A 25401-nucleotide genomic window follows, 5' to 3' on the forward strand; every position below is an offset into this window, starting at 1 on the left:
ATTTGCCAAATTTATCTGCAGACAGTTCTGAAAGCTCAGTCAAATAATAGTCACATTTCTTATTGAGCATTTGAAGAGTGCAGTTTTCTGTCATGGATGGACGGGCGGACGGACGTTTTTGTTATTGTTCTTTGTTATTGTTCTACCAGTTCATATTTGGATATTTGCCACATTTAAAAAAAATAATAATATGTGAGCAGCTACACAAAGAAATTGGATCTGAGCAATAAATCAGAATTGAGCATTGACTCGAAGGAGGCTTTGCAGTGTGAATATAGCCTTAGCTTTCAGCTAAAGCCATAGCCTATGCCCTGGCAAAGTGAGCTCATAAATCCATCATTTTTGGAATGAAAGAAGAAAATACCTTGCAAAGTCAAAAGCCTCTTTCGGGAGAATAGGAAGTGAATACAAAGAAGACGATTTTTTGGGGGGTTGATCATGGTGCACTTCAATCTTCCATCGGTGAGAGGGTTTGCTATGAGTACCGTGCCAACTCCGGCACACCACTGGGGAAATCATATTAGAAGTGGAAGTCATATCCTCTGTGGATTTAATCCTACAAAGCGTAAGAGCCGTTCTGATTTTCCACAATATTGTAATGGATGCGAGGGCAGAGACAAGTGTGCGTTCACAGGGTCAATGGCAAAGAACATACATTTAGAACAGTCACATCTTCTGAAACCCTCAAGCACTTTGATATTGCCTGATTTAATAAGCTGATGTCTTGTGGGGTGCAGTGCAGCTCTTAAAGTTCTCTGCTAAGCAAGTTGGGGGGAAAAAACAAAACTTGATTCAATACATTAAACATATGGCGAAACGCATCTGCACAGAGATTCCACCAAGTTATTTTTTTACACAGCCGACTGCTTTCTGAAAACAATCTCTGTTGATTCAAGCGGTGTACAGTTTGTTCCTGCATGCCTGCCTGCACTCTGATGCCAGAATTGTGAAATGTGATGTTTCTGTATTTGTTTGTGTCTTTTGCATGCCAAAGGACAATGATGGAGGGATGACAGCACAACTACCTAGTACCATCACATCGTTCCACCAAACAGGGCTGAGGCCTGGGGAAGAATACACTGTCAACCTGGTGGCCTTGAAAGACCAAGGCAGGAGCCTGCCTGTTACTGCAACCGTTATCACACGTACGCCTCTCACTCATTGTACATTTATGCATTCGGCAGACTTTTATTCCAAGCAATTTACAGTGCATTCAGGTTATATGCTTAGTTTTTTGTGTTCCCAGGGAGTCACATCCATGACCTTGGCATTGTTAGCTATAGAAACACCCACGCCTCACTGTTTCATTCTCCAATAACGCAATAGTTCTTTGATTTGTAATGACCTAACTAGAGTGTTGGTGCCTCCCAGTATATCCATTTTCTCTTTTCTCTCTGTAATGACATTATGTTGCAAAAATTGTATCAAGAAGCTCTGTGAAAGATTCCATAGTGTGACTTCAGGACTTTATACAGTAATTGTTTCCAAGGACGAACATTTTCATGGCTCCAGAGTGATACAACTAATGCATTATTATGGTAATTATTAATTGTATAGGAATGAGGTCTGTCTTCAGCTGTGAAATGTTCCACTGTATTCCAACATGACATTGAGGAATCAACACTGACTGGACACTTCTTGTCCACTTGTTAAAATAGGCTTGCTTTTTGGAATAGATATTATATTGTATTATATAATATAATATAATATTATTATTAGTGCTGTCAGTTAAACGCGTTATTAACGGCGTTAACGCAAACCCATTTTAACGGAGTCAATTTTTTTATCGCGAGATTAACGTTCTTTTTGGCCTAACAAACTTTGTCGTTTTTTTCACATGCTGTTGCAACAACTAGTTACGTTAGAAAAACTACAACACCACACCGGATCTAGCTAGACCGGAAACAAACCGACAGGCACGCCGCACATACTTGTTGAGAGTAGTAGGCTAACGTTACGTTTTGAGTGGATGGCGAGCGTGAGACGCCGAAATGGATGCCAATAAGATTCTGAATGGAAAGTTTACTTTTAAAAAGTTGCCAAATGGTTCCATTGACAAGACCAAAGTGATCTGTGTGTTTTGTCGTTGTGAACTGAGCTATCATCGCAGCACGTCCAGTCTGAAATACCACTTGACGTGAATGCGAATTCTCTGATGATTATTTGCTCCAAGTGAGAATGTTAGTGTGAAATTTAACACTACAGTATATGCCAATGTTGTTTTCAATAAAAAAACATTTGCACAAAGCAAGCCGATCCACTTTTCCATGTTGATAAGAGCATTAAAATGAGAAAAAAATAATGGGACATTTAGAATAGATAAAAATGTGCGATTAATTGCGAGTTAACTATGACATTAATGCGATTAATCGCGATTAAATATTTGAATCATTTGACAGCACTAATTATTATAGATAATGTAATATGAAACAATTTGATAAAAAGATGTAATTAGTGTCGACTGATACTTTTGTTATCCATAGTTGTCTGAATGAATTATGCTCGTCAAGCAAGCAAGTTTTGTGATAGACAGCATATATGCTATCAATGTGGAATTGTAGAACAGGATCCTTCATCATTAATGGAGACAAAAGTTTGCAAAGCAAACAAATGCTCCTCGGTTGGATGCGCAGTACAGGGGGGTTAGTTTAACGTTGCATTCTGTGCGCAGAGAAGATGAAAGAGAGAACAATGTGAAGTGCTTTTCCCTTCAGGTTACTCAGCCAGCTAAATCACTAGTGTCTCTTTTGTAGCTGGAGTTGACAAGTTGGAAGTGGCTTGAGCAGTGATTTCCTCCACCCATCTGCCATGTCCTGTTGTTTTCCCCCTGTCCTTGGTGCTGAAATCGGTGTAGTGCAGCAGTGAGGCTGAACAGAGGGCTCACCTTCAAACTATACTATGAACACAGTCATTTTACTGTTACTCTGCTGACAGTGTTGTCAGAACGAAACACTATTGTAAATATGTCTGACAAGACATGCAGAAAAAAACATATAGTGATATAGTGCACTCACAAAGGAAGGTGTGTAAACACCTTTCAAAAGGTGTGTGAGAGGGGCTAGACTGGGCTGGAAAGGCGTAAACTGCAAGGAGGTGTCACATTGCTTCAGCTAATGGAAAATGTCACCATGATGAATGGGTGAGTCTGCCAGCAATTATGCACTTAATGTAAACTTCACCCAAGAATTCTTCTTCTGTCACTTGCAGACAGGAGGTTTAGATTCAATTGAACTTTTCATGGACAATTGAAATTGCATGTCTGCTGTGAAAACGCCATTAATTTCTACGGGCCTCACCGTCGAGCATAATTAAAGAGACATTAATTATGCATGCGAGTCCATTAATATTTCACATGTCCACTGCGGATACCTTATTGGATAAAGAAAGACAAATTTGATGTCATTTAATTATTTATGTGTGCAAAGATTTATCTATCCCCAGAGAAAGCCTAGGAAGACGAGTTTTCGCTAAGCACACGCTTGGTTCCTCGTGAGTTTGCAAGCTGCTTCACAGTAATTATGCTTAAGTGCTAAAATTCAACATTTTTAGGAAAAAAATAAACAGTAATCTATTGCATGGTCTCTGGTGTGACTAGACTTAAAAGTGAGTCTATGCTGGTGTGCCTGTGCCTTGAATAAAACCAAGAAATCACCCTTGTGGATTGAATAGGCTGTGCAAAGAACTTAAAGTAAATATTCCCATGCATGAACATGACGTGACATCATTTCCCCATTTGCTTGGGGTTCCTCCTGAACCCTAGTGTTTGATTAACGGTCACATTTTGTAGTTGTAATATCCTGTAGAGAGTTACAATGGCATCATGAACAATATACTGTATGTTTTGGACTTATTCTTTAAAAGGGAAATGTGGTTTTCAGTGCAGTCTCACCTGGTCCAATTAGTATCGTTTTACATATCACAGCAGAATGAGGGCGAGGTTAGAGATGAGGTCAAAAGTACCAGAGATGTTCATCTTCCTTCACAATACTTGTTTCTGAGGCAGATGGTCATGTTGCCCTATATAAAGAAGCAGGTTAATTATTCACACAACCAGTTAGCATCTTATTAAAAGAGCCTGTCGGAGGCTCAGCATGGCCACTTGATTCAGTCACTTGAGTGTGTGTTTGCCTGATGTCAGTATCTGGTGAATACTTTCTCATTAACTGTCCTTTGAAAACATTGATAAGTTAAAAGTGAAGTGTGTAATTTTCAATATTAAAATACTTTTCCAGTTTAATATGACTTCATTGTATACACTGTGGCTCTAAGTTTTCAAACATTGTTTAGTTTGAGTGGTCCAACATGGACCATTAACCAGTGGCGCAGGACTACCTGTTTGGCCAAAGAGGTCAGCGTTCGGCTGCTTTGCATGGGCTAGTTAGCAGTAATAATAAAACCATAAAAAGCATATTTCTCCATTGACAGCCATTCCATGTGTTCTGATGTTGCCATGTTTTCTGACAAAGTAGTATTTTTTGCTATATAGATTATAGTAGCCTATAGTTTTGATGAGCAACTTATAGATGAGGAAAGGGCAAAAGAGGCAGTTTTTTGGGGGAAAGAAATTGGGGTGGGGAGTATATTTTCGCAATTTCATTTGGTACTTTTTGTGCCACATAAATTACACCTTTAAGATGTCAGACAGTCACAGTTCAGTATATTTAAAGTTCAAGCTTAACTTGCAAATTCAGTGTTATCAGGTTCTGCACATTCCTACAACATTGTGCTTCCTCATTTTTAAATAAGTTTTGCCACCACTTTTATGTTGCTCCATTACTTTGGTAATATTCTTATGATGTGATAAATAAAGAAATAAAGCAATAAAAATCTTTTTTGTGGACATCTTGACTACATCCAATAAAGCCATGTTAGTTCTATAGCTCAGGGCTTTTTTTGTGTGGAAAAATAAGCTTTAAGCAAATTCACATATTTGCTCATTTGTATTTTATTTTCATTTGTATTTAATAGTACAAAACAGGGATGTTTTTATGTCCATCATTCATCACTGTATTTAATCATCCAGACTTTCATGTTTTTACAGATAGTACCGGTATATTAAAATCATTAAATAAACTCCCCAAGGCTCATATGCCACAAAAAAAAAACTTTAATGCCAATGTTACAATATTCTTCTATATTATTGCACAAGAGTTTTGCACCTTTACAGATTTAACGATGTTTTATCCTTTGCTAGATTTTTTATTTTATTTCACTTTAATGTGTATCAGATCATTAGTTATTTTTTTATTAAAACTGTTTAAAATGTCAGAGTTTTAAAGGACAATTCGGTATGTTTTCTATATCTTCTCCAAGGACCCCCTGCCGTGCTTTACAGGCACTCCGGTGTCCACTGACTCATGGTTGAAAACTCTTGAAGCCTATTGAGAAGCTCTGACCACACTTTTCTCATTTTATTGATGCTGTCTTATGTTTTTTTCTTTAGTAATCGATGGGCCAACACAGCTTATTGTACGAGACATCTCCGACACTGTTGCCTTTGTGGAGTGGAGCCCACCCAAGGCTAAAGTGGACCAGATTATATTGCGGTACGGGCTAGTAGGGGTGGACGGACCAAAGACCACCTTTCGCCTGCAGCCTACTCTGAGCCAATACTCCCTCCAAGTACTGAGGCCTGGATCCACATATGAAGTATCAGTTTGTGGAGTCCGGAATGGCAGTGAGAGTGGAGCCATTTCCACAGAGTTCACGACAGGTGAAAGAAAGCAGTTCTGACTGTGTAAATAATCTTTCATCAGAGTTAAAAGAATAAAGATCTTTAAGTGAAGTAGGTCTGCTTCACAGAAGTAAACATTTATATTTGATTACAGAAATGCAACATGATAACAATGCATGACATCAATTTCTAGCTCTCTGTGATCCATCTGAGTGACCAGTTCATTATCGATTGTATCATTTTTCTTAGAAATCGATGCACCAAAGAACCTGAGAGTGCTGTCAAAAACTTCCACTAGCCTGGAGCTGGAATGGGACAATAGTGAGGCAGATGTAGAAGGCTACAGTGTGGTCTACAGCACTCTGGCTGGCGATCAGTATGACAAAGTCATTGTCCCGCGCAACGATGGCACCACCACCAAAACTACTCTCAGTGGTAGCTCAAACCTAACCTTTCCTTTATTTCATAGTACTGGAATATATAGGTTATGGAAAACAATTTAAAATGGTTTTATTCATAATAAAATTGTCTCTCTTAAATGTAAATAGATTAAAAAAAATTATATTTTCAATAAAACCGTCGAGGCTGTTAGCCTCATGGCCAGTGCTCCGGCATGTAGATCATGTAGAAAATGATTATAAAACAGCATGTCATCCCTCATTCTCATCAATCCTAACATTTTAAATATATATATATTTGTCTATTGCTTTGTCACTGATGAATTGAGGTCTTTTTTTGAGTACATCATAAAGGCATTTATTTTATTAACTCGCTATTTTCTCCCAAAACGTGAATGGTGATGAGTCAGTGTAATCTTTTTAGTGTTCTTAAACATTTGCACACAAAATACAGTTGTAGTACACTTTTGTTTACATTTGGATATGCATGGACTTTATGGAAACCTTTAGAGTGAATCCTCTTTTAAATGTACTGCCATACTGGGGTTTTTTTCTCTCTCTTTAACAGCTTTTTTATTCAAGTAAGCAACATTTCTGACAATAAGTGTTGAAAAGAAATTATTTGTTTGTTTCTCAAAGATATTACAAGTCACATCAAGGTATTCAGTTGCTCCTGATGTTTTCCTTCTCATTATGAGTTAATTCTGAGCCCCCACAAATCTATTTTTATACTTATGTAGTGACAACAAAATATATTGCTCATTTGCCAAATATACTCATCTTTTTTTAGCTCTCTCTTTCCTTTTCTCTTTCACTTTCTTTCCCCTTTAGATTTACTGCCTGGCACAGAGTATGGCATAGGAATTTCAGCTGTTGTAGGTGCCAACCAAAGTACCCCGGCAACCATGAATGCCAGAACGGGTAAGCGAGAAGATTATGGGTCTGCCGTTGCCAGATCACAGTGAAATAAGAAATGAGTTTGTATTTCTGCTGCTGACCGTGCAAATCTGTTTTTGCCAGTAGAACTGATATATGATGTTTGTGATGGCATAAAAATATCTTTACTGAACCAAACAGTGTAATACTCCCATTACAAACCTTGAAACAGCCACAGTATACTCTGTATCTTTAGGTCTGGATGTCCCCTTGGATTTGACAGTCACAGCCTCCACAGATAACACCATCAAGCTGTTGTGGGGCACAGTGCAGGGGCCTATTGATCACTATAGGGTGACCTACACATCCTCCACTGGAGTCACAACTGAGCTAACGGTGCCCAAGGACGTCACCACCACCACACTGACAGGTCTAGAGCCGGGCACAGAGTACAGCATTACAGTCGCAGCACAGAGAGGCAGGCAGCAGAGCACTGCAGCTACTATCGATGCTTTCACAGGTAATTTGATCTTTTGGGAACTCGAGTACAGGAATCACTGTTGAGTGTCCAAAGCATTGCCTCACCACTGCCTCATGACATGTCATGTCAGTTTTGGGCTGAAGTCTCTCGTTAATCTCTCCGATAATTGCATGAGTAATGCAGCATGGTGTGGTAGTAAGACTTTTGCTTCAGTGTCAACAATGGGCAAAGAAGATTTAACAGCTCCTGTAGATTTTGTTTTTGTTTTTCCACAGCAGGTTCATTTCTAGTCAATTCTAATCATCCTTCATCAAAATTCTAAATTCATATGTCCTTTACCTCAGGGGTTCCCAGAGTTATCAGTCAATTGAACATATTTAATCATTTTGCTTGTGTGACATTTTGTCTGTTGTTATCACTCACTTGCCTTCGCCTGGCGCATCAACACTTGTATATCTACAGCATCAAGATTTTATCATATTTCATTACCATTTTCCACATTTATTCATCCAATTTCCATAATTTGCTTGATGTCTACTAATAAGATCATGTGATTTGTTGATAGCCCTAATAAAAAAAAGTATGAAATTAAAATTATCTAACAGAACATTGTTTTAATTTTCTTATATTTTAAATAGGGATGTCAATCAATTAAAAATAAGCAAAAGACATTGTAAACAATAAATTGCGTATATTTTAACGTTATGAGAAAATGATTCAAAGACATTGTTGTGGTAGACAGGTAAATTATTAAATAGACATTTATATTTCCATATCATTGATCATAAGCCTATCACTGGCCTGCAATCTACAATCCATTTTATAATTGATTTTGTCAACACATCTGATGTTAACCTAAAAGCTGTTTACACAGGACATGTTTTTCTATTCCATCTGCTATTTTTTTTAATAAGTATTATTATTTTTATTGTTCTATGTAGACATGCAAGTCTTTGGCTGTTGCATCACATCTTGAATGCCATATTTTTATGACGACATGTCACGCTCAACTTTGAAAATTAGGTTTGAGAACCCTGCTTTCTCATTCATTCTTTTTTCTGGTTTCATTCTGCACTCTGTCCAGCTGTTTTTGAATCCATGAGTGCATCCTGCGTGAACGGCTCTGTCTACTCTCGGTAGTGTGGTTTGGTGAGGTTTGTTGGCTGTAGTAGTGATATGAAAGTGGTACTTCAAGCTTCAATTGCTCCAGTGGTAAAAAATAAATCCCTTTTTATGGGATTTACGCATGTGTCAGGGGGAGTGGTTAATTGCATATTTTTTATTCCACTGTTATTTCTGTAATTAATGCACTAAATTATTGGATTAAATTAACAGCTCTAATTTAATTTAACATTTCTATCATAAAATTTGGGTTGGAGAATCCCTTGTTGGAAAACACTGCTTCACTGCTACATTTCTTTCTTTTTTTTTCTTTTTTTTTTTTACATCTACCAAAGAAATAATCCTTTCAGACTTTATCTTCCTTATGCATCTTGTCTTTGTTGTTATCAGTCACTCACTTGCTTTGGCCTGGTGCATCAACACATTTATATCTACAGCATCAAGATTGTATCATATTTCATAAGCATTTTCCACTTTTTTTCTTCATTCAGTTTCGATCCTTTGCTTGATATCTATTGTCTGACTGCATCTCTTCTGCAAACTACATCCAATCACCTCATTGTTTTTCGTTCTTGTACTCTTCATTCCTCCTTCCTGTGAGGATGTGCCAATCATTTAAGAGATCTTTAATCACAGGGGCAAGCATTTCGTAATATCGTTGTTGTCATTCAATTTCAGGGTTCCGCCCTATCACGCAGCTCTTCTTCTCTGAAGTCACATCTGATTCATTGACTGTGGCGTGGAGTGCACCGGCACCGCCTGCTGACGCATTCATCTTGAACTACAGTGCCCAGGACTCCAGTGATGATTCTGAAATAGCTCTAGACGGGTCCAAAACCAGAATCACCCTCACTGGTCTCCTGCCCTGCAGGCGGTACACTGTTACCTTGGTCACAATGCACGGCAATGTGACCTCAAAGCCAGTTATAGGCTCAATTGCAACAGGTATTAATACTAATGATGTTCAAGGATATTATTTATACAATATGTCTGAGGGAGTTTAAGTGTGTTTATTTAAAGGTATTGCGGAGGATTTTCTTTTTCCGGGTGGATCATCAAGACTATTGGTCCTCCTAAGTGTCAATCATTCTGGTGATATGTTTACGTTAGGCCGTCGTACGTGCTCGTGCACACGATTCACACGATGGCGTGCGCTCAAAACACAGGTTGGGCTTCCCACTGATGCCTCAGTCGTGAATTTCTACTTGACAGGTAAAGTTTGGCATGCTATTTGGAGAAATGCATTTAAAATCACTGCTGGTAAAAGTTCATGTAAGCTATGATTAGCTATGCTAGCCGTCTCTCTTGCACACATTTAATAGGCATTCCCTCTCGGGAGCAGGTAGAGTGTTGCGCATGTGCATTTTTTCAAAAAGTGGAGAGGGCGGTTCTTTTCTAAAATTCGGGAAAATCCTCCGTTATACCTTTAATGTTTGATTTATATATATTGTTTTTTCTTTAATTGAGTTTACACATTTTACACAAAGGCCAATGCTCTCAAAACAATTCCACATGCACTTTTCCTAAACAGAAGGGCTTTTCACACTGTGCTTAACCCCAGGTTTTTGTCGTTCTAAACCTTGCTTTTAACTCAGGCTAGAGGAACGTTACACACTTGTGTGAAACAATACAGTGTTAGAATGTTACAGCGACAGCCAATAGCGTGCCTTATATTCACATGCTTTGGACAGTCATGGAAACGCAGCATGTTGCATAAACGTTTGAGGCGGCAAATGGCAACGGAAAACACAACAGTTGGAGTGAAGAAGAGGCCGTATCGTTTTTTCCTTTATAGTCGGAAAAGTCTGTTCAGGAAAAACTTGAGAGTACAGTCGCCAATGTATTAAATGAGGATGTGCAATACTTGAGACTTTATGTAAACAGATTGCTGCTGTGTTCGTCCAATGACAATTATGCAAATAAGAATGTTAACCCTGTTAAAATGGTACACTAAAGTGGTACATACACCACGTTAAAATGGTGCATGCACCATTTTCATGAAGCATTTCAAATTTCTCTGATTCATGCTTCTTGCATTCAAAAACAGTCGACACAGTCAACTAAAATACCATATTCTCAAAAGCACATGATGGTATGCTGTCAAATAGCACCGTATTGAGACCTGCTGGGTTTGAAATGCACACAATACAGGAAGTTCAATTTATGAAATTGTCAACTATCATGACTTTGCTATTTATATTAGAGTCATCAGTGAAAACCTATTTATGGATGGTGGCCTATTACCATATTCTCCATTTCTGAAATCCAGTTGTTGAGTTCTTTTCTTCCTAGATATAAAAAGTGTTCAACCGCAACCTTACGACAAAGAGCAATAAAAGAGGCCTGCAGCGATATTGAACTACATTTGTGCCTTTTATGGATTCGCCATTCACACTGTTCTTTCCTTAAATTCATCACTTGAGAAACGTGTTTTGTTTGATGTGAATAAAATTCTCTGGCTTAACAGAAATTAGAGGGATTTTTACAGAAATTACAGAAATTTCAAGAGAATGAACAATCTGTATTGAAAAGAGAAGTGAAAATTGTACTTCACAATGGAATGCAGTGCTTGCATTTGCATGCTCACACTAGATAGTGCTTATTTTTATTAGGGAACACTTTAAGGTTTTTACACTTTGTTTCAGTTTTATTAATTTCACTAGACAGTCATTTATGAGCATGCGCAGAACAAGATCCCGTCTCCACCTGCTGGATTTCCCCATTATGATACTTGCACACAGCTGCACAGCAGATTTTTCACCATTTTGTGTCTTAATTAATTCAACCGTGTGTAATCCTCCCCTAATTACCTCTCTCTGAATATGGAGGTGTCAAGAATTATTCAGCTTTTCTGTCAGTGAACTGATATTTGCAGTTGCCAAAGGAGATATTTTCTCGGAGCTATTTCTAAACATAGAAATGAGCTCTGCAGAGGAACACCTGCACAGCAGCTTGATTAGTTCAAAAAAAAAAAAGTAAAAGTTTCTACTTTTACTTCACATGATATTATTATTATAATGACATGATTTGTGCGTGAGCACTTTAAGTACTTGCACCTTTTGCCGTCTAGTGTGTTTTAAAGCCTGTTTTCTTAGAAATGTGTTAAGTACATATCAACATGTTCCTAGTTTAGTTAGAAACCATATTTGCACTCATTAACACTCTACATTAACATAAGTAAAGAAGGTCACCATATGCTCAACAATAAGAAACAGAATAAATGGAGATGGAATGGGCTGAAAAAAAAGTTGTTCTTTCTGCCCTTTATTCAAAGTCTGAAAATATATTTATTGACTGCTCTGCTGAGAGTGGAAAATAAATTAAGATATGCATACATGAATAATCACGACTCATTTACTGAGGAATATTTTACCCTGAAAGCATTTAAATGAGGTTGACAACCTGTTTATGAATTGCAACCCAGAGTTTATGAATTGAATGCATTAGTCTAATGAATATGGGGAGGTGTGAATGGCTTTCCACTCGCTTTAAGGACTGGCCACTTCAATAATTGCAGGAATAAATCTGTTTATTTCCTTTTCAATTGTCAGAAAGCTACAGAACCACTGTTAGTCCGTTAAGATGTTTTTTCAGAGGCAGTCTAACCTTTGCTTTTTGCGATGCTAAGAGCTATTGGGACAGATAAACAAATCGTGAAAGAGTCCCTGCTGGACAGCTGCAGACAATAACAATGTAAATGTCCTTGTGAAGAGTGTCGTTTGTCCAGCATACTCATACTCCTCCTCTTCTCTAGGGCCTGTTGGCAAACATAAATAGGAAATAAATGACATGAGAACAGAAAAGAATTACAATGACTAGTCCATTGAAATGAATTACAAATGAAGCATGCAAATACAATGGAGACTATATAATAATAATAATAATAACAATATATTAATCAATTGTATAATGTGATATATTTATATAATATTTATTTTACATGCAGCACCTTATAGGTGCAGATGCCTTGAGATCACAAGATCAAATTAGTACTGCTAATTTTGTCTTGGTAGTTCCCTGTTATTGGAAATTTTCAGTCCCCGAATAAGGTAATCATGTCTAACTGTGAATAGTGCATTTCTACAATCAGAGTAACGTTATCGAGTGCTGATTTTATGAGTGCACTATCTGTACACTTAAACTACTGTTCAAAAGTTTGGGGTCGGTGAGATTTTTTTTATTGTTTCTGAAAGAAGTCTCTTATGCTCACCAAGGCTGCATTTATTTGATCCAAAAATACATTAAAAACAGAAATATAATGAATTATTATTAAAGTTTAAAATAACCATTTTCTATTTTAATGCATTTTAAAACAAAATCTATTCCTGTAATGGCAACGCTGAATTTTCATCAGCCATTTCTCCAGTCTTCAGTGTCTTCAGTGAAATCATTATATGCTGATTTTGTTCTGCTACTTAATATTTTGTGGTATATTTTGTCTTCAGGATTTTTTGAAAGTTCAAAAAAACATAATTTATTTGAATTAGAAATCTTTTATAACATTATAAATGTCTTTACTGTCACTTTTGGTCAATTTAATGCATCATTTCTGAATTAAAGTATTAATTTCTTTCAGAAAAAAACCTTACTGGCCCCAATCTTTTGAACGGTAGAGTAGATCTAAATCAAATATACTTTATTTCTCACTCATGGTCATCTTGTCCCCCATGATGCAGGAATGGATCCTCCCAGAGACATGACTGTGCTGTATGTCACCGAGGAATCTGTAACCATATCATGGATTCAACCACTCGCACCCTTTGATTACTACAAAATGTCTTACCAATCACCAAAAGGTAATTCCTCCACAGTATATTTAAAGCATGTTGAACAAAGACAAATAAGCCAGCATTACTGTTTGTAATCACCTCACAGGCAGGATGGACAATGTGGTGATTGACAATGATGTCACCAACTACACCCTAACCAGCCTCCACCCAGCAATGGAGTACGAGATCAAGCTGAACGCAGTGAGAGGAAGTCAAGAGAGCAAGGTCATCACCACTACTGTGTTCACAGGTATTTCTGCTCTCAGTCAATTACTCAGAGACTAATCATATGCTACTGCACATTCTCCAGACATGTATTGTAATTTACCCTAGGAAATGTCTTTTGGTATTTCGTGAAGGATGTGCTCTCATAGCCTCGTTCGTCACAGAACTTTGATTTGATAGAAACATGGATGACAGACTGAGGAATGATGCACATCATTTACCATGTGATGAGTGCCATCTCTCACCCTGTGCGTTCCGCCCGTCCTCTGGGAGGCTGCCAGCCGTCTTGCAGAAGTGAAATGAAATTTTACTAATGGAATCAGTGATCAGCGGGGATGCTCACCTGCCATCGTACTTGAACAGCTCCACACGGCGGTGACAGGCAGCTAGTACTATGAATGGATTGTGTCTCATTCACTCATAATTGATAAGTGTTCTTACTTATATGTACAGATCTTTCTTTTGCAGAAAATTTCCATCAGATGCACAATATGTTGTGTCTAAATTTGATCTTTACCCCGTTTATTAATACTCTTGATCATTCTAATGAGGATTATTCTAAGTAGTGTAAAATGTAAGTGTGCGTGTGTGTACAGTATATATACAGTACAGGCCAAAAGTTTGGACACATTACTATTTTTAATGTTTTTGAAAGAAATTTCTTCTGCTCATCAAGCCTGCATTTTTTTTATCAAAAATACAGAAAAAAATCTAATTTTGTGATATATTATTACAATTTAAAATAATTGGTTTTCAATTTATTATACTTTAAATGATCATTTATTTCTGTGATGCAAAGCTGAATTTTCAGGATCATTACTCCAGTCTATCACGATCCTTTAGAAATCATTCTAATATGATGATTCATTATCAAAGTTGGAAACAGTTCTGCTGCTTAATATTTTTTCATAACCTGTGATACTTTTTTAGGATACTTTGATGAATAAAAAAAAAAAAAGAAAAGAAAATGTTTTAAAAATAGAGATCTTTTGTAACGACAATATACACTACTAGTCAGTAATTTGGGGTCAGTAATTTTTTTTCTTTCTTTTTTTGAAATAAATCAATACTTTTATTCAGCAAGGATGTGTTAAATTGATAAAAAGTGATAGTAAAGAAGATTTATATTATTAGAAAATATTTTTTTATTTTGAATAAATGCAGTTCTTTTTAACCTTTTATTCATCAAATATATTAGGCAGCAGAACTGTTTCCAACACTCATAATAAATCAGAATATTAGAATGATTTCTAAAGGATCATGTGATAGACTGGATGTCACATGTGACACTGAAGACTGGAGTAATGATCCTGAAAATTCACCTTTGCATCACAGAAATAAATGATAATTTAAAGTATAATAAAATGAAAACCAATTATTTTAAATTGTAGTAATATATCACAATATTAAAAAAAAAATCTGTATTTTTGATCAAATAAATGCAGGCTTGATGAGCAGAAGAAACTTCTTTCAAAAACATAAAAAATAGTAATGTGTCCAAACTTTTGGCCTGTACTGTGTATACATACAGCGGGGGAAATAAGTATTGAACACGTCATCATTTTTCTCAGTAAATATATTTCCAAAGGTGCTATTGACATTGCTATTGCGATGTTGGTAACAACCCAAGTAAACCATACATACAAAGAAACAAACAAAAATAAGTTCAGAAATTAAGTTATGTGTAATAATGTGAAATTACACAGGGAAAAAGTATTGAACACATGAAGAAAGGGTTTTGATTTCTGATAGAGGAGTGAAAAGAATAATCAGAAGAGTTGTCCAAGAGCCAACACCAAGTTGTATGGTGTTTTTAGGGTAATGTGCACTGCCATTTCTCCTCCAGATGTGGTGTGTATTATGGCATCCAAACAGTTCAATTTTGCTCTCATGTGACCACACTATATTCTCCCAGTATTTCACTGGCTTTTCCAAATGTTGTGCAGCAAACTTTAAATGAGCTTCAACATGCTTTTTTTTTCAGTAATGGAGTCTTGCGTGGTGAGCGTGCATACAGGCCATGGCGGTGGAGTGCATTACTTACTGTTATCTTTGAGACAACAGTACCTGCTATCTGCAGGCCTTTTTGAAGCTCTCCACAAGTGATCCTTAGCTCTTGGACAACTCTTCTGATTATTCTTTTCACTCCTCTATCAGAAATCTGGCAAGGAGCACTGGTCGAGGCAAATTTATGGTGAAAATATTGTCTTTCCACTTCCGTATTATGGCCCCAAAAGTGCTCACTGGACCATTCAGAAGCTTATAATGGCGCCCATAACCAATGCCATCATTATGTTTTGCAACAATTAGGTTGCGAAGGTCTTGAGACAGCTCTTTGCTTTTACCCATCATGAGATGTGTCTTGTGTGACACCTTGGCAATGAGACCTTTTTGTAGGCCATCATTTGGGACTGAACCAGCTGTTATTAATTTCCACTGACAGGGGGCTGGATTGCTTTTTAATTACTGTAAGTTTTCAGCAGTTGTCTTGGCTTTCCATGCCTTTTTGCGCCTCCCTTTCTTCATGTGTTCAATACTTTTTCCCTGTGTCATTTCACATTATTACACATAACTTAATTTCTGAACTTATTTTTGTTTGTTTCTTTGTATGTATGGTTTACTTGGGTTGTTACCAACATCTGGTGAAAATTTCATGTCAATAGCACCTTTGGAAATATATTTACTGAGAAAAATGATGACGTGTTCAATACATATATATATATATATACACACACACTACTGTTCAAAAGTAAAAGTACGATTTTACTCAGCAATTAATACTTTAACTCATTAAGGGTGCATTAAATTGATCAAAAGTGACAGTAAAAACAACATTTATAATGTTACAAAAGATTTCTATTTCAACACAAATTAATACATATGCACGGTTAGTGTATGAAAGCCAAGTGAACCTTTTCTCTGTGTATTGCTTTATGTTAAAAGCTTGACTTGAGAATAGAATAGTGCTTTAGACTAAACATAGGAATATTTAACTTTGCGTCTCAAATGACAAATCTCCAGGAAAGGTCTTTGTCCCAGCTGTGCATTATATCACTGAAATGAATTAATTTGTCTATGTCTCGAGCCTAGGAAGTTAACTAATTAGTCATATCAATGGATGTAGTACAATAGAACAAACAGATGCTGGCCTTTGCTTAAAGACTGCTGACTTGCTTAATAACTAGTAAGGAAGTGTGTGCCTATACATCAGAACACAGCTACACTCCCCATTGCAACTTAAAGCCTGACAGTTTTGTTCAATGCTAATAAAAATATGACATGCAAACAATCTCAAGCTGCCCGTGTTGACAAATCTCACCAGTGCTGTAACAATGCAAAGTGACAAGTAGATCTTCTTTTAAAAAATGTATCTTTTGGAAACAGCTTATTATGTAAGGGATAATGTACATCCAGCCGGTTGTGATCTCAGAGTAACCCTAATGCTGGTGATGAGGACCCTGATGCGAAGCGGAGGGGTCTTTTATCAGCCTGAAGAGCGCTTATTAGATAGCTACTTGTGAAATAAGTAAATAATTAGTCACGAAATATTGATCTGGTCGAAGCATTTTATTAGGTTTTTAAACGCAAAGCTTTCACGGAGAGAGCAGTTACTAGCGCGGCAAGTTCAAACTAGACAGACATTTAAGGAATACGATACAGTCATACCACTTATTACACAGCATTTCGCCACATAAATAATTATGGGGATAAGAGATGTTGATTTGAGATGAAACTGTTATAAAACCATACCTGTTTGTTATCTTATAATCCAACAGTGTACAAAACAATAGTCGCAAAATGACGGCAGCTGCGTTTGTATGAAACGAGAGAGCGAATCCACGATACTGAATGACATAATTAAATAACTGTACACAAAATATTGATTCGACTGAGTTTTAATATTTTATTAGCTCACCAAGCGCATAACTTCCACAAAGTAAAACCGTTCCTAGCAAGCGTATATATCGCTGCTGACTTCAGTAACCCGGATGAGCCTGTGTTATCTGTTTTCAGCGGTTGTTATCGGGGAATGACATACTGCTGGATGGCACGATTGACCAATCAGAATCAAGTATTCCATAGAGCTGTGTAATAATAATTGGATATAGAGAAAAGTCGGGCTTATTTCAGCTGTAATGTAAAGAGTGACAAGAGGGGTTGGTATAACATGATGGATCTGGTTCATGGATATGTTCTGGTTCACAGCTCTGCCTAATGACCTACTGGGGATCATCAAGTTCACTTTCATTACATAAGGGAAAACGAATATTCTCCTCCTAGTCTGTCAGCGCAGGGCATGTCAAGACACCGTAAAGCAGAGCGAGGGGACGGTGCGATGAGGAATTGGGGGATTTTGCCTCTGAACTGCTGTCAGGCAACTGAGATCAGCTTCTCTGGAAGGTTGTGAGAGGGCCTACAATATCTTGGAACAGAGTCAACAGAATCTAATGGGAGGGTCAGATCTCTACAGCTGTAGAAGTGATATGGCTATTGCAAGAGAGGCTGGCAGAACAAAAATACGAGGGACAGGATGGGAAGATGGTAATGTGCGATTACAGTCCACTGACCTCATCTTAGAGGACATACGCCACAGTGCAAATAGGAGAGTGAGATTTTTCCTGTCTGAAAAAAGAAAGGCCATCTGTGAAAGTCACAGCATGGATAGAGGATTACTGAGAACAACATTTCTCATTACTCACTTGTATGGAAATGCTATTGAGAATGAGCTCTGCACACATTTGACTGTCTAATTTCCCCCTCGATGTCGGCTAATTAAGGAAATTGTGATCTTCTTCAGCCAGATAATCACAACAAATTAGTTCCAAGCTGCTGAGGTGCTCTAATTTTAAATTGCCGCTGAATATCGTTTGCACAGAAAAAAAAAAAAAGGTGAAGATGAGACGGCTGCCAATTACCTTGGCTTAGCTTATCTAAGACTGTCTGTCTGTAACCTGCACGCAATCTTCTGTTCCACACAGCTATGGACATGCCAATGGAGCTCACTGCATTGAATGTCACACCTCAGGGGGCTCTGCTGCGTTGGAACGCCCCTATTTCCAGTGTTGATAACTACGTGCTCACCCTTACCCGTAACCAAGGTATGTGGAGGCCTGATGAAGGGAAACACATCTCTGTAAAACTTTCATCAGCATCATTTACTCTTTAAATCACATCCCAAAAGCAATAAACACTAAACGAAATGTAACTTATTTTCCCATGGACAAAGATAGGCTGCTTTGCCATTTCAGATCTGCAGGTAGCAGAGAAAAAAACCCAAACCAAAACAATGCGCATATGCAAATGGTTCTCACTCAATGGCATTAATAAAATGCAATTAACCATATAATCATGGGTAGTTAGGATGGTAGTTAGAATAAATTGGCTTATCAACTTTTAATAGGGGCGAAGAAAAAGCTTCTCGTATCTTTTGTTTTTTTGAGATCATTCAATCAATCTTTAACTTAGCAGAAGCTTGCCAAATTAGGTAGATGCCAACATGGACAGGTTGCTTGTCACCCTTTAAAAAAGCATCAGCAAATTTATGCCAGGTAAAAAAAAATAAAAATAAACAAGTGAAAAATACAATCAAGACTATGTTAAATGGTCTCACCTACATCGAGGATAAACATGGTTTGTGCTGACCACAGATTATTTGTATGGTGATTTATTGTCTTCTGAGAGCATGAAACCATCTAAAAAGTACATTTAGAAACCAAAATTGTCATTAATGTTAATAATATTGTATATTGGTGAGCCAATGCAGTTCATGTAATTTTGAGTATTTTTGTATGATAAAACTGTTGTCACTACATATGTGTAATGTTTGCTATTTAAAAGCCAATTCAGTTAATATTTGAATTTCAGTTATAATGCATGATTTTTTTTCTCTCTAATTATTAAAATAAAATAAAAAAATCCAAGAATATTTGCAAAAGTTTTTCACTTGCAACTGCACTAATGGAACTTATCTTTCCAGTTACGGCAGACACCTTCTTAGTGGAGGGTAGCAAGCAGGAGCACCAGCTGAGTCAGCTCATTCCCAGCACCACCTACTCACTGGCCCTTTATGCCACCAAAGGTCCTCTCACCAGTGGCACTGTCATCGCCAACTTTGTCACACGTAAGTGCAACATCTCTGTGCCCTGTGTTCTAATTAAAGACTAGAGGAGGTCGAGACCACACAGATATTTTTATATAGCAAATGAGCTGCTGCTCCCGGCACAGAGGGCGGAGCTTCTAGAGCTCATGTGTTAGCATCTCCGATTACCTCACACAGACATGCATTGAACATTTTTAAAAAACTTTCAGCCTTTTATGTTCAAACTGGAGTCATACAAAGATGGAGAGACTCAAGAAGTGACAACATGTAGAATGCAACAGGACATTTCTGAATGGTTAGTTGATGAATTTATGTAGCTTATGTGTAGTTATCTTCTAGTCATTGATTAGCATATTCTGTCATGATAGTCTATAAATCACATTCCTGGGGGCGGGGTTTATGTCACTAACCCGGGCTGAAGCTTGTGTAGTCCCTTCCAGCCATTTGTTGTAGTCCTTAAAAAGCAATTTCTGTAAAAGAAAATGTCTCCCTTTGCTTTGAACTTTGAGCGTTGTTTAAAAAAACGTTTATTTAAATTGTAATAATATTTCACAGTGTAACGGTTTGTACTGCTTTTGATCAAGCTTTGGTGAGCAGACGTCTTTCAAGAAAATTTTAACATTTTATTGACCCCAAACTTTTGAACGGTAGTGTTGCTTATACTGCCATGCACAGGCTTGGAGGGGTAGCAGTAAAATAATGTAATATTTATTTACATTACTGTAAATAAACTCAAAAGCTTAGATATAATTTTGAATGGGTTGACAGGACAAGTCAATAATATTTTATTTTTAGTTTAGTGCCCTGTTTCTCAATCCTGCTGCTGAAGGCCCACATTTTAGGTGTCTCAGTAACCTGATGTACCCTTACAATGTCTTCAGGTCATGGAGCACTGTACTAATGAGCTGATGAGTTGAATCAGACATCCAAATTGTGCTGAGATGAGCAGGATTGAGAAACACTGGTTTAGTGGCAGTTAAAGTTGCTGACTTCATTTCAGTATTATCTACAGCTTTTTATACACCATCGCAGTGTACTCTAATTTGATTGGACAACCAGCATCCCAATAGTGCTGATATTTAACCTATGGTTACGCATTACCTGCAGTCAAATCACAGCTGTGAAGACATTAAGTAAAACAGCACTCATGCTTAAATATCCAATAGACAGCTGAAAGATTAAGCACTTCTCTAATTATACTATCATCCTCTTTTAGTTTAGCAGAGATGTAAAGCAGAAACAAGGCCGTTATTTTTGGGTTATCTTTGTAGTTTGTGTAACAAAATACTGAAGTCAGCAAAGCTCCAATTCCCATGTGAGAACAGAGAGGAGATCAGCATCACTACCCATCTTTCCTCACAGTGAGGATGTTCGCGGAGAGAGGCGAGCTGTCTTTCCCACACAGAAGACTGAACTAGAACAAGCAGTGATTTCATTTCAAGCTGCTTTATTCTGCATTGAAACTTTCAGCTCATCTATTAAAGGGGGTGGTTGGACCGAGCCACTTTCAGATGCATTAGACCTCAACTTTAATCAAGCGGCCCTCCCAGAATACTTCATTAGTTTTGATTGTTTAGAGGAAATTAATTTGCACATAAAAGTGTCACAGGCCATTGGCTTTGCAACCCCAGTGCCAGCTCAGTGACGTGCAGAATCTTGACACAAAATCGCTTGATGAGGTTTGTGGTGTTCATTTGCCTCCAATACCTAATGACAATTTAATTCAGAAACATTTCTGCTCCAATAACAGTGGATTTAGATCCTGCCATGCTCTGATAAAAATGTAACAATGTTTTATTTGCCTGCAATGCCTGAAAAAACGTAGCTGAAATTACCATCCTGCGGTGTTTAAGAATCTGCCCGCTCCCGCCCTGAGGGAGGTGAAGCGTCATAGATGCATCATTTTGGAATTTATGAGGAGGCTTATGGAAGCTTAAAGGGATAATTAAGATGACAACAACTAACACATTTCATGCTCCATTTCAGGATTAGTGCTGTCTGTCATTTTGATTTAAATTACAGTTCTAAATTCATTGTTAAAGAGATTAAGGTGAGGACAGGAATATGAATGTGTTCCTCAGATATACATACAAGCATATCTCTCCATTCCTCCACGGTAGCATTTAAATCTCCACAGGTGCACTTTGTTAGTAATTGGGAAATCAAGAGTAGAATGCTGTTCAATGTTTTGTTTGGTTAGATGTTTTATTTTATTTAATTTTTTGAAAGAAGTCTCTTATGCTCATTAAGGCTGCATTTATTTGACCAAAATTACCAGAAAAACAGTAATATTGTGAAGTAAATTTTTACCATTTAAAAAAACTTTTTTTTTTTTTTTTTTTTTTTTATATATATTTTCAAATGTAATTTATTCCTGTAATTTTCAGTAGCCATTACTCCAGTCTTCAGTGTCACATGATCCTTCGGAAATCATTCTAATATGCTGATTCGGTGCTCAAGAAACGTTTCTTATTACCTACAGTATGTTGAAAACAGTTGTTAAATTTTTTTCCTCAAGATTTTTGGGTGAGTTGAATGTTAAATATCTTTACTGTCACTTTGATAATATAGTATTATCTCAAAGGGACAGTAAAGACAGTTGACATTCTATTCAACCAAAAATCCTGACAGAAACGTAACATTGCAAGTAAGCTTGTACATTTTACCAAAAATATTCCATGTTGAATTTGTCATATTTTATTAATTAGTCAGCCGCAAAGAAAAACGCTATAAACACAGTTTAATAAACAAAACAGCTCAAGGTATTTGATATATATATAATACTGGCTCTCACGGCATACAGTGGGTACGGAAAGTATTCAGACCCCCTTAAATTTTTCACTCTTTGTTATATTGCAGCCATTTGCTAAAATCATTTAAGTTCATTTTTCCCCTCATTATTGTACACACAGCACCCCATATTGACAGAAAAACACACAATTGTTAACATTTTTGCACATTTATTAAAAAAGAAAAACTGAAATATCACATGGTCCTAAGTATTCAGACCCTTTGCTCAGTATTTAGTAGAAGCACCCTTTTGATCTAATACAGCCATGAGTCTTTTTGGGAAAGATGCAACAAGTTTTTTACACCTGGATTTGGGTATCCTCTGCCATTCCTCCTTGCAGATCCTCTCCAGTTCTGTCAGGTTGGGTGGTAAACATTGGTGGACAGCCATTTTCAGGTCTCTCCAGAGATGCTCAATTGGGTTTAAGTCAGGGCACTGGCTGGGCCATTCAAGAACACTCACGGAGTTGTTGTGAAGCCACTCCTTCGTTATTTTAGCTGTGTGCTTAGGGTCATTGTCTTGTTGGAAGGTGAACCTTCGGCCCAGTCTGAGGTCCAGAGCACTCTGGAGAAGGTTTTCGTCCAGGATATCCCTGTACTTGGCCGCATTCATCTTTCCCTCGATTGCAACCAGTCGTCCTGTCCCTGCAGCTGAAAAACACCCCCACAGCATGATGCTGCCACCACCATGCTTCACTGTTGAGACTGTATTGGACAGGTGATGAGCAGTGCCTGGTTTTCTCCACACATACCGCTTAGAATTAAGGCCAAAAAGTTCTATCTTGGTCTCATCAGACCAGAGAATCTTATTTATCACCATCTTGGAGTCCTTCAGGGTTTTTTAGCAAACTCTATGCAGGCTTTCATGTGTCTTGCACTGAGGAAAGGCTTCCGTCTGGCCACTCTGCCATAAAGCCCCGACTGGTGGATGGCTGCATCTCTGGAGCTCAGCCACAGTGATCTTTGGGTTCTTCTTTACCTCTCTCACCAAGGCTCTTCTCCCCCGATAGCTCAGTTTGGCCGGACGGCCAGCTCTAGGAAGGGTTCTGGTCGTCCCAAACGTCTTCCTTTAAGGATTATGGAGGCCACTGTGCTCTTAGAAACCTTAAGTGCAGCAGACATTTTTTTGTAACCTTGGCCAGATCTGTGCCTTGCCACAATTCTGTCTCTGAGCTCTTCAGGCAGTTCCTTTGACCTCATGATTCTCATTTGCTCTGACATGCACTGTGAGCTGTAAGGTCTTATATAGACAGGTGTGTGGCTTTCCTAATCAAGTCCAATCAGTATAATCAAACACAGCTGGACTCAAATGAAGGTGTAGAACCATCTCAAGGATGATCAGAAGAAATGGACAGCACCTGAGTTAAATATATGAGTGTCACAGCAAAGGGTCTGAATACTTAGGACCATGTGATATTTCAGCTTTTCTTTTTTAATAAATGTGCAAAAATGTCAACAATTCTGTGTTTTTCTGTCAATATGGGGTGCTGTGTGTACAATAATGAGGAAAAAAATGAACTTAAATGATTTTAGCAAATGGCTGCAATATAACAAAGAGTGAAAAATGTAAGGGGGTCTGAATACTTTCCGTACCCACTGTATATATGTTTGTGTGTAAACCTAGAATTACTTTTGATATATTTAACTAACGGTATTATGTTCTGATATGACTTTTCACGCCCCTTAAATCTGTGATAGTTTCTTATTAAAATGTTAGGTAACACTTTATTTTAAGGTGATGTAGTTACACGTTACTACATGTACTTACTATAGTAGTAACAGTAAATTATGCATAATTACAAATAACTAACCTTAAACCAAACCCTAACCGTAACTCTTTAGTACGTACATGTGGTTAATTAATATTACTCAGTACATGAGTACAATGTAACTACGTCACCTTAAAATAAAGTGTAACCAAATGTTGTCTTGTCTGCAAGTGCAACAAATCATTTCATATCTAGGACATTTCATACCTTTAGTTCCAGAGAATGAGAGGTAGGATTGGAGAAGGAGAGCTGTACTTTTTAACGCCCTGAAAAAAAACAATAATACATACATTTTTCTGCACATAGACAGCAGATGGCTTTTGAAGACATGCAAAAGAAGCATCAGCATTTGTAGTATGAAAGGAAAGTGTGTGTATGTGTTCAGCTTGTGTGCCTGTGCTCTGCTGGAGGGAGAGTGGCATGTTGACTGATAAGAGATCACGTTGAGAGACAGGATGCCGGTGAACACACACTAATTGTCTTCCCTCTGAAGTGGATCTGTCAGTGTGCCTGAAACCTATACTACACACGCAATCATGTGATTTATTTTGTCCTGAGGCAAGAGAGCATCTTACATGCCTCCAGCGGGTGTGCTGACACAGCTCCAAACATACACACTGATACATAGACAAAGCATCTGATAGTGAAAAATCAGCTGAATGTCAGGTGGGGGATTGTCATTTTAAACATGCTCTGTTAATGTAGCTGTCACGGTCACATGCTAGTCACCATCTCCTCGCTACATTTCCCATCATCCTCCCTGGCCCTCACCTGCATGCACCTCCCAATCACAGAGATCGCTGTCACCTGTCACCAATCTTCACTGATCATCATACAGCACTATATAACTCTTCCCACTGCAGTTCACCATTGTCTGGTCTCAGCGTTCCCTCAAAGAACACTTACCTGACTCCTTACCTGCACGATACCTACACGATACCTACCAGAACGATCTGTCTTCAGTCATCTGCTTCCTTCATCCATCTTCAGTCATCTGCCTCGATCTCCATTTCAGAACCTGCAACAGATAAGAGATAAGATTGATCATTACTCATTCAGATAGCCATCCTGAACACGATATTCAGTTACTCACCTGCTTCCATCGTTGCGATCACATACTTCTGCAAATAAACCTGTTGATAACTTTACCTGTGTGAATCCTTCTGTTTCATGACAGAAGACCAGACCCTAAACTTA

At 37.7% G+C, this 25401-nt stretch overlaps 1 protein-coding gene across 1 annotated transcript in view; it reads left to right on the forward strand.

Annotated features, from left to right (window-relative positions):
- The window catches only part of tnr (tenascin R (restrictin, janusin)), a 150544-nt gene that overhangs the window by 110748 nt on the left and 14395 nt on the right, over positions 1 to 25401 (forward strand). Inside the window, exons 8-17 of the mRNA XM_082172606.1 lie at positions 995 to 1145; positions 5444 to 5713; positions 5924 to 6109; positions 6904 to 6993; positions 7205 to 7468; positions 9230 to 9496; positions 13228 to 13347; positions 13427 to 13570; positions 18525 to 18644; positions 19523 to 19666. Coding sequence (XP_082028732.1) covers positions 995 to 1145; positions 5444 to 5713; positions 5924 to 6109; positions 6904 to 6993; positions 7205 to 7468; positions 9230 to 9496; positions 13228 to 13347; positions 13427 to 13570; positions 18525 to 18644; positions 19523 to 19666 — 1756 coding nt within the window. The remainder of the gene's footprint in view (positions 1 to 994; positions 1146 to 5443; positions 5714 to 5923; positions 6110 to 6903; positions 6994 to 7204; positions 7469 to 9229; positions 9497 to 13227; positions 13348 to 13426; positions 13571 to 18524; positions 18645 to 19522; positions 19667 to 25401) is intronic.

The sequence above is a fragment of the Leuciscus leuciscus genome (genome assembly GCF_965113295.1).
Source record: "Leuciscus leuciscus genome assembly, chromosome: 6".
Classification (NCBI taxonomy): domain Eukaryota; kingdom Metazoa; phylum Chordata; class Actinopteri; order Cypriniformes; family Leuciscidae; genus Leuciscus; species Leuciscus leuciscus.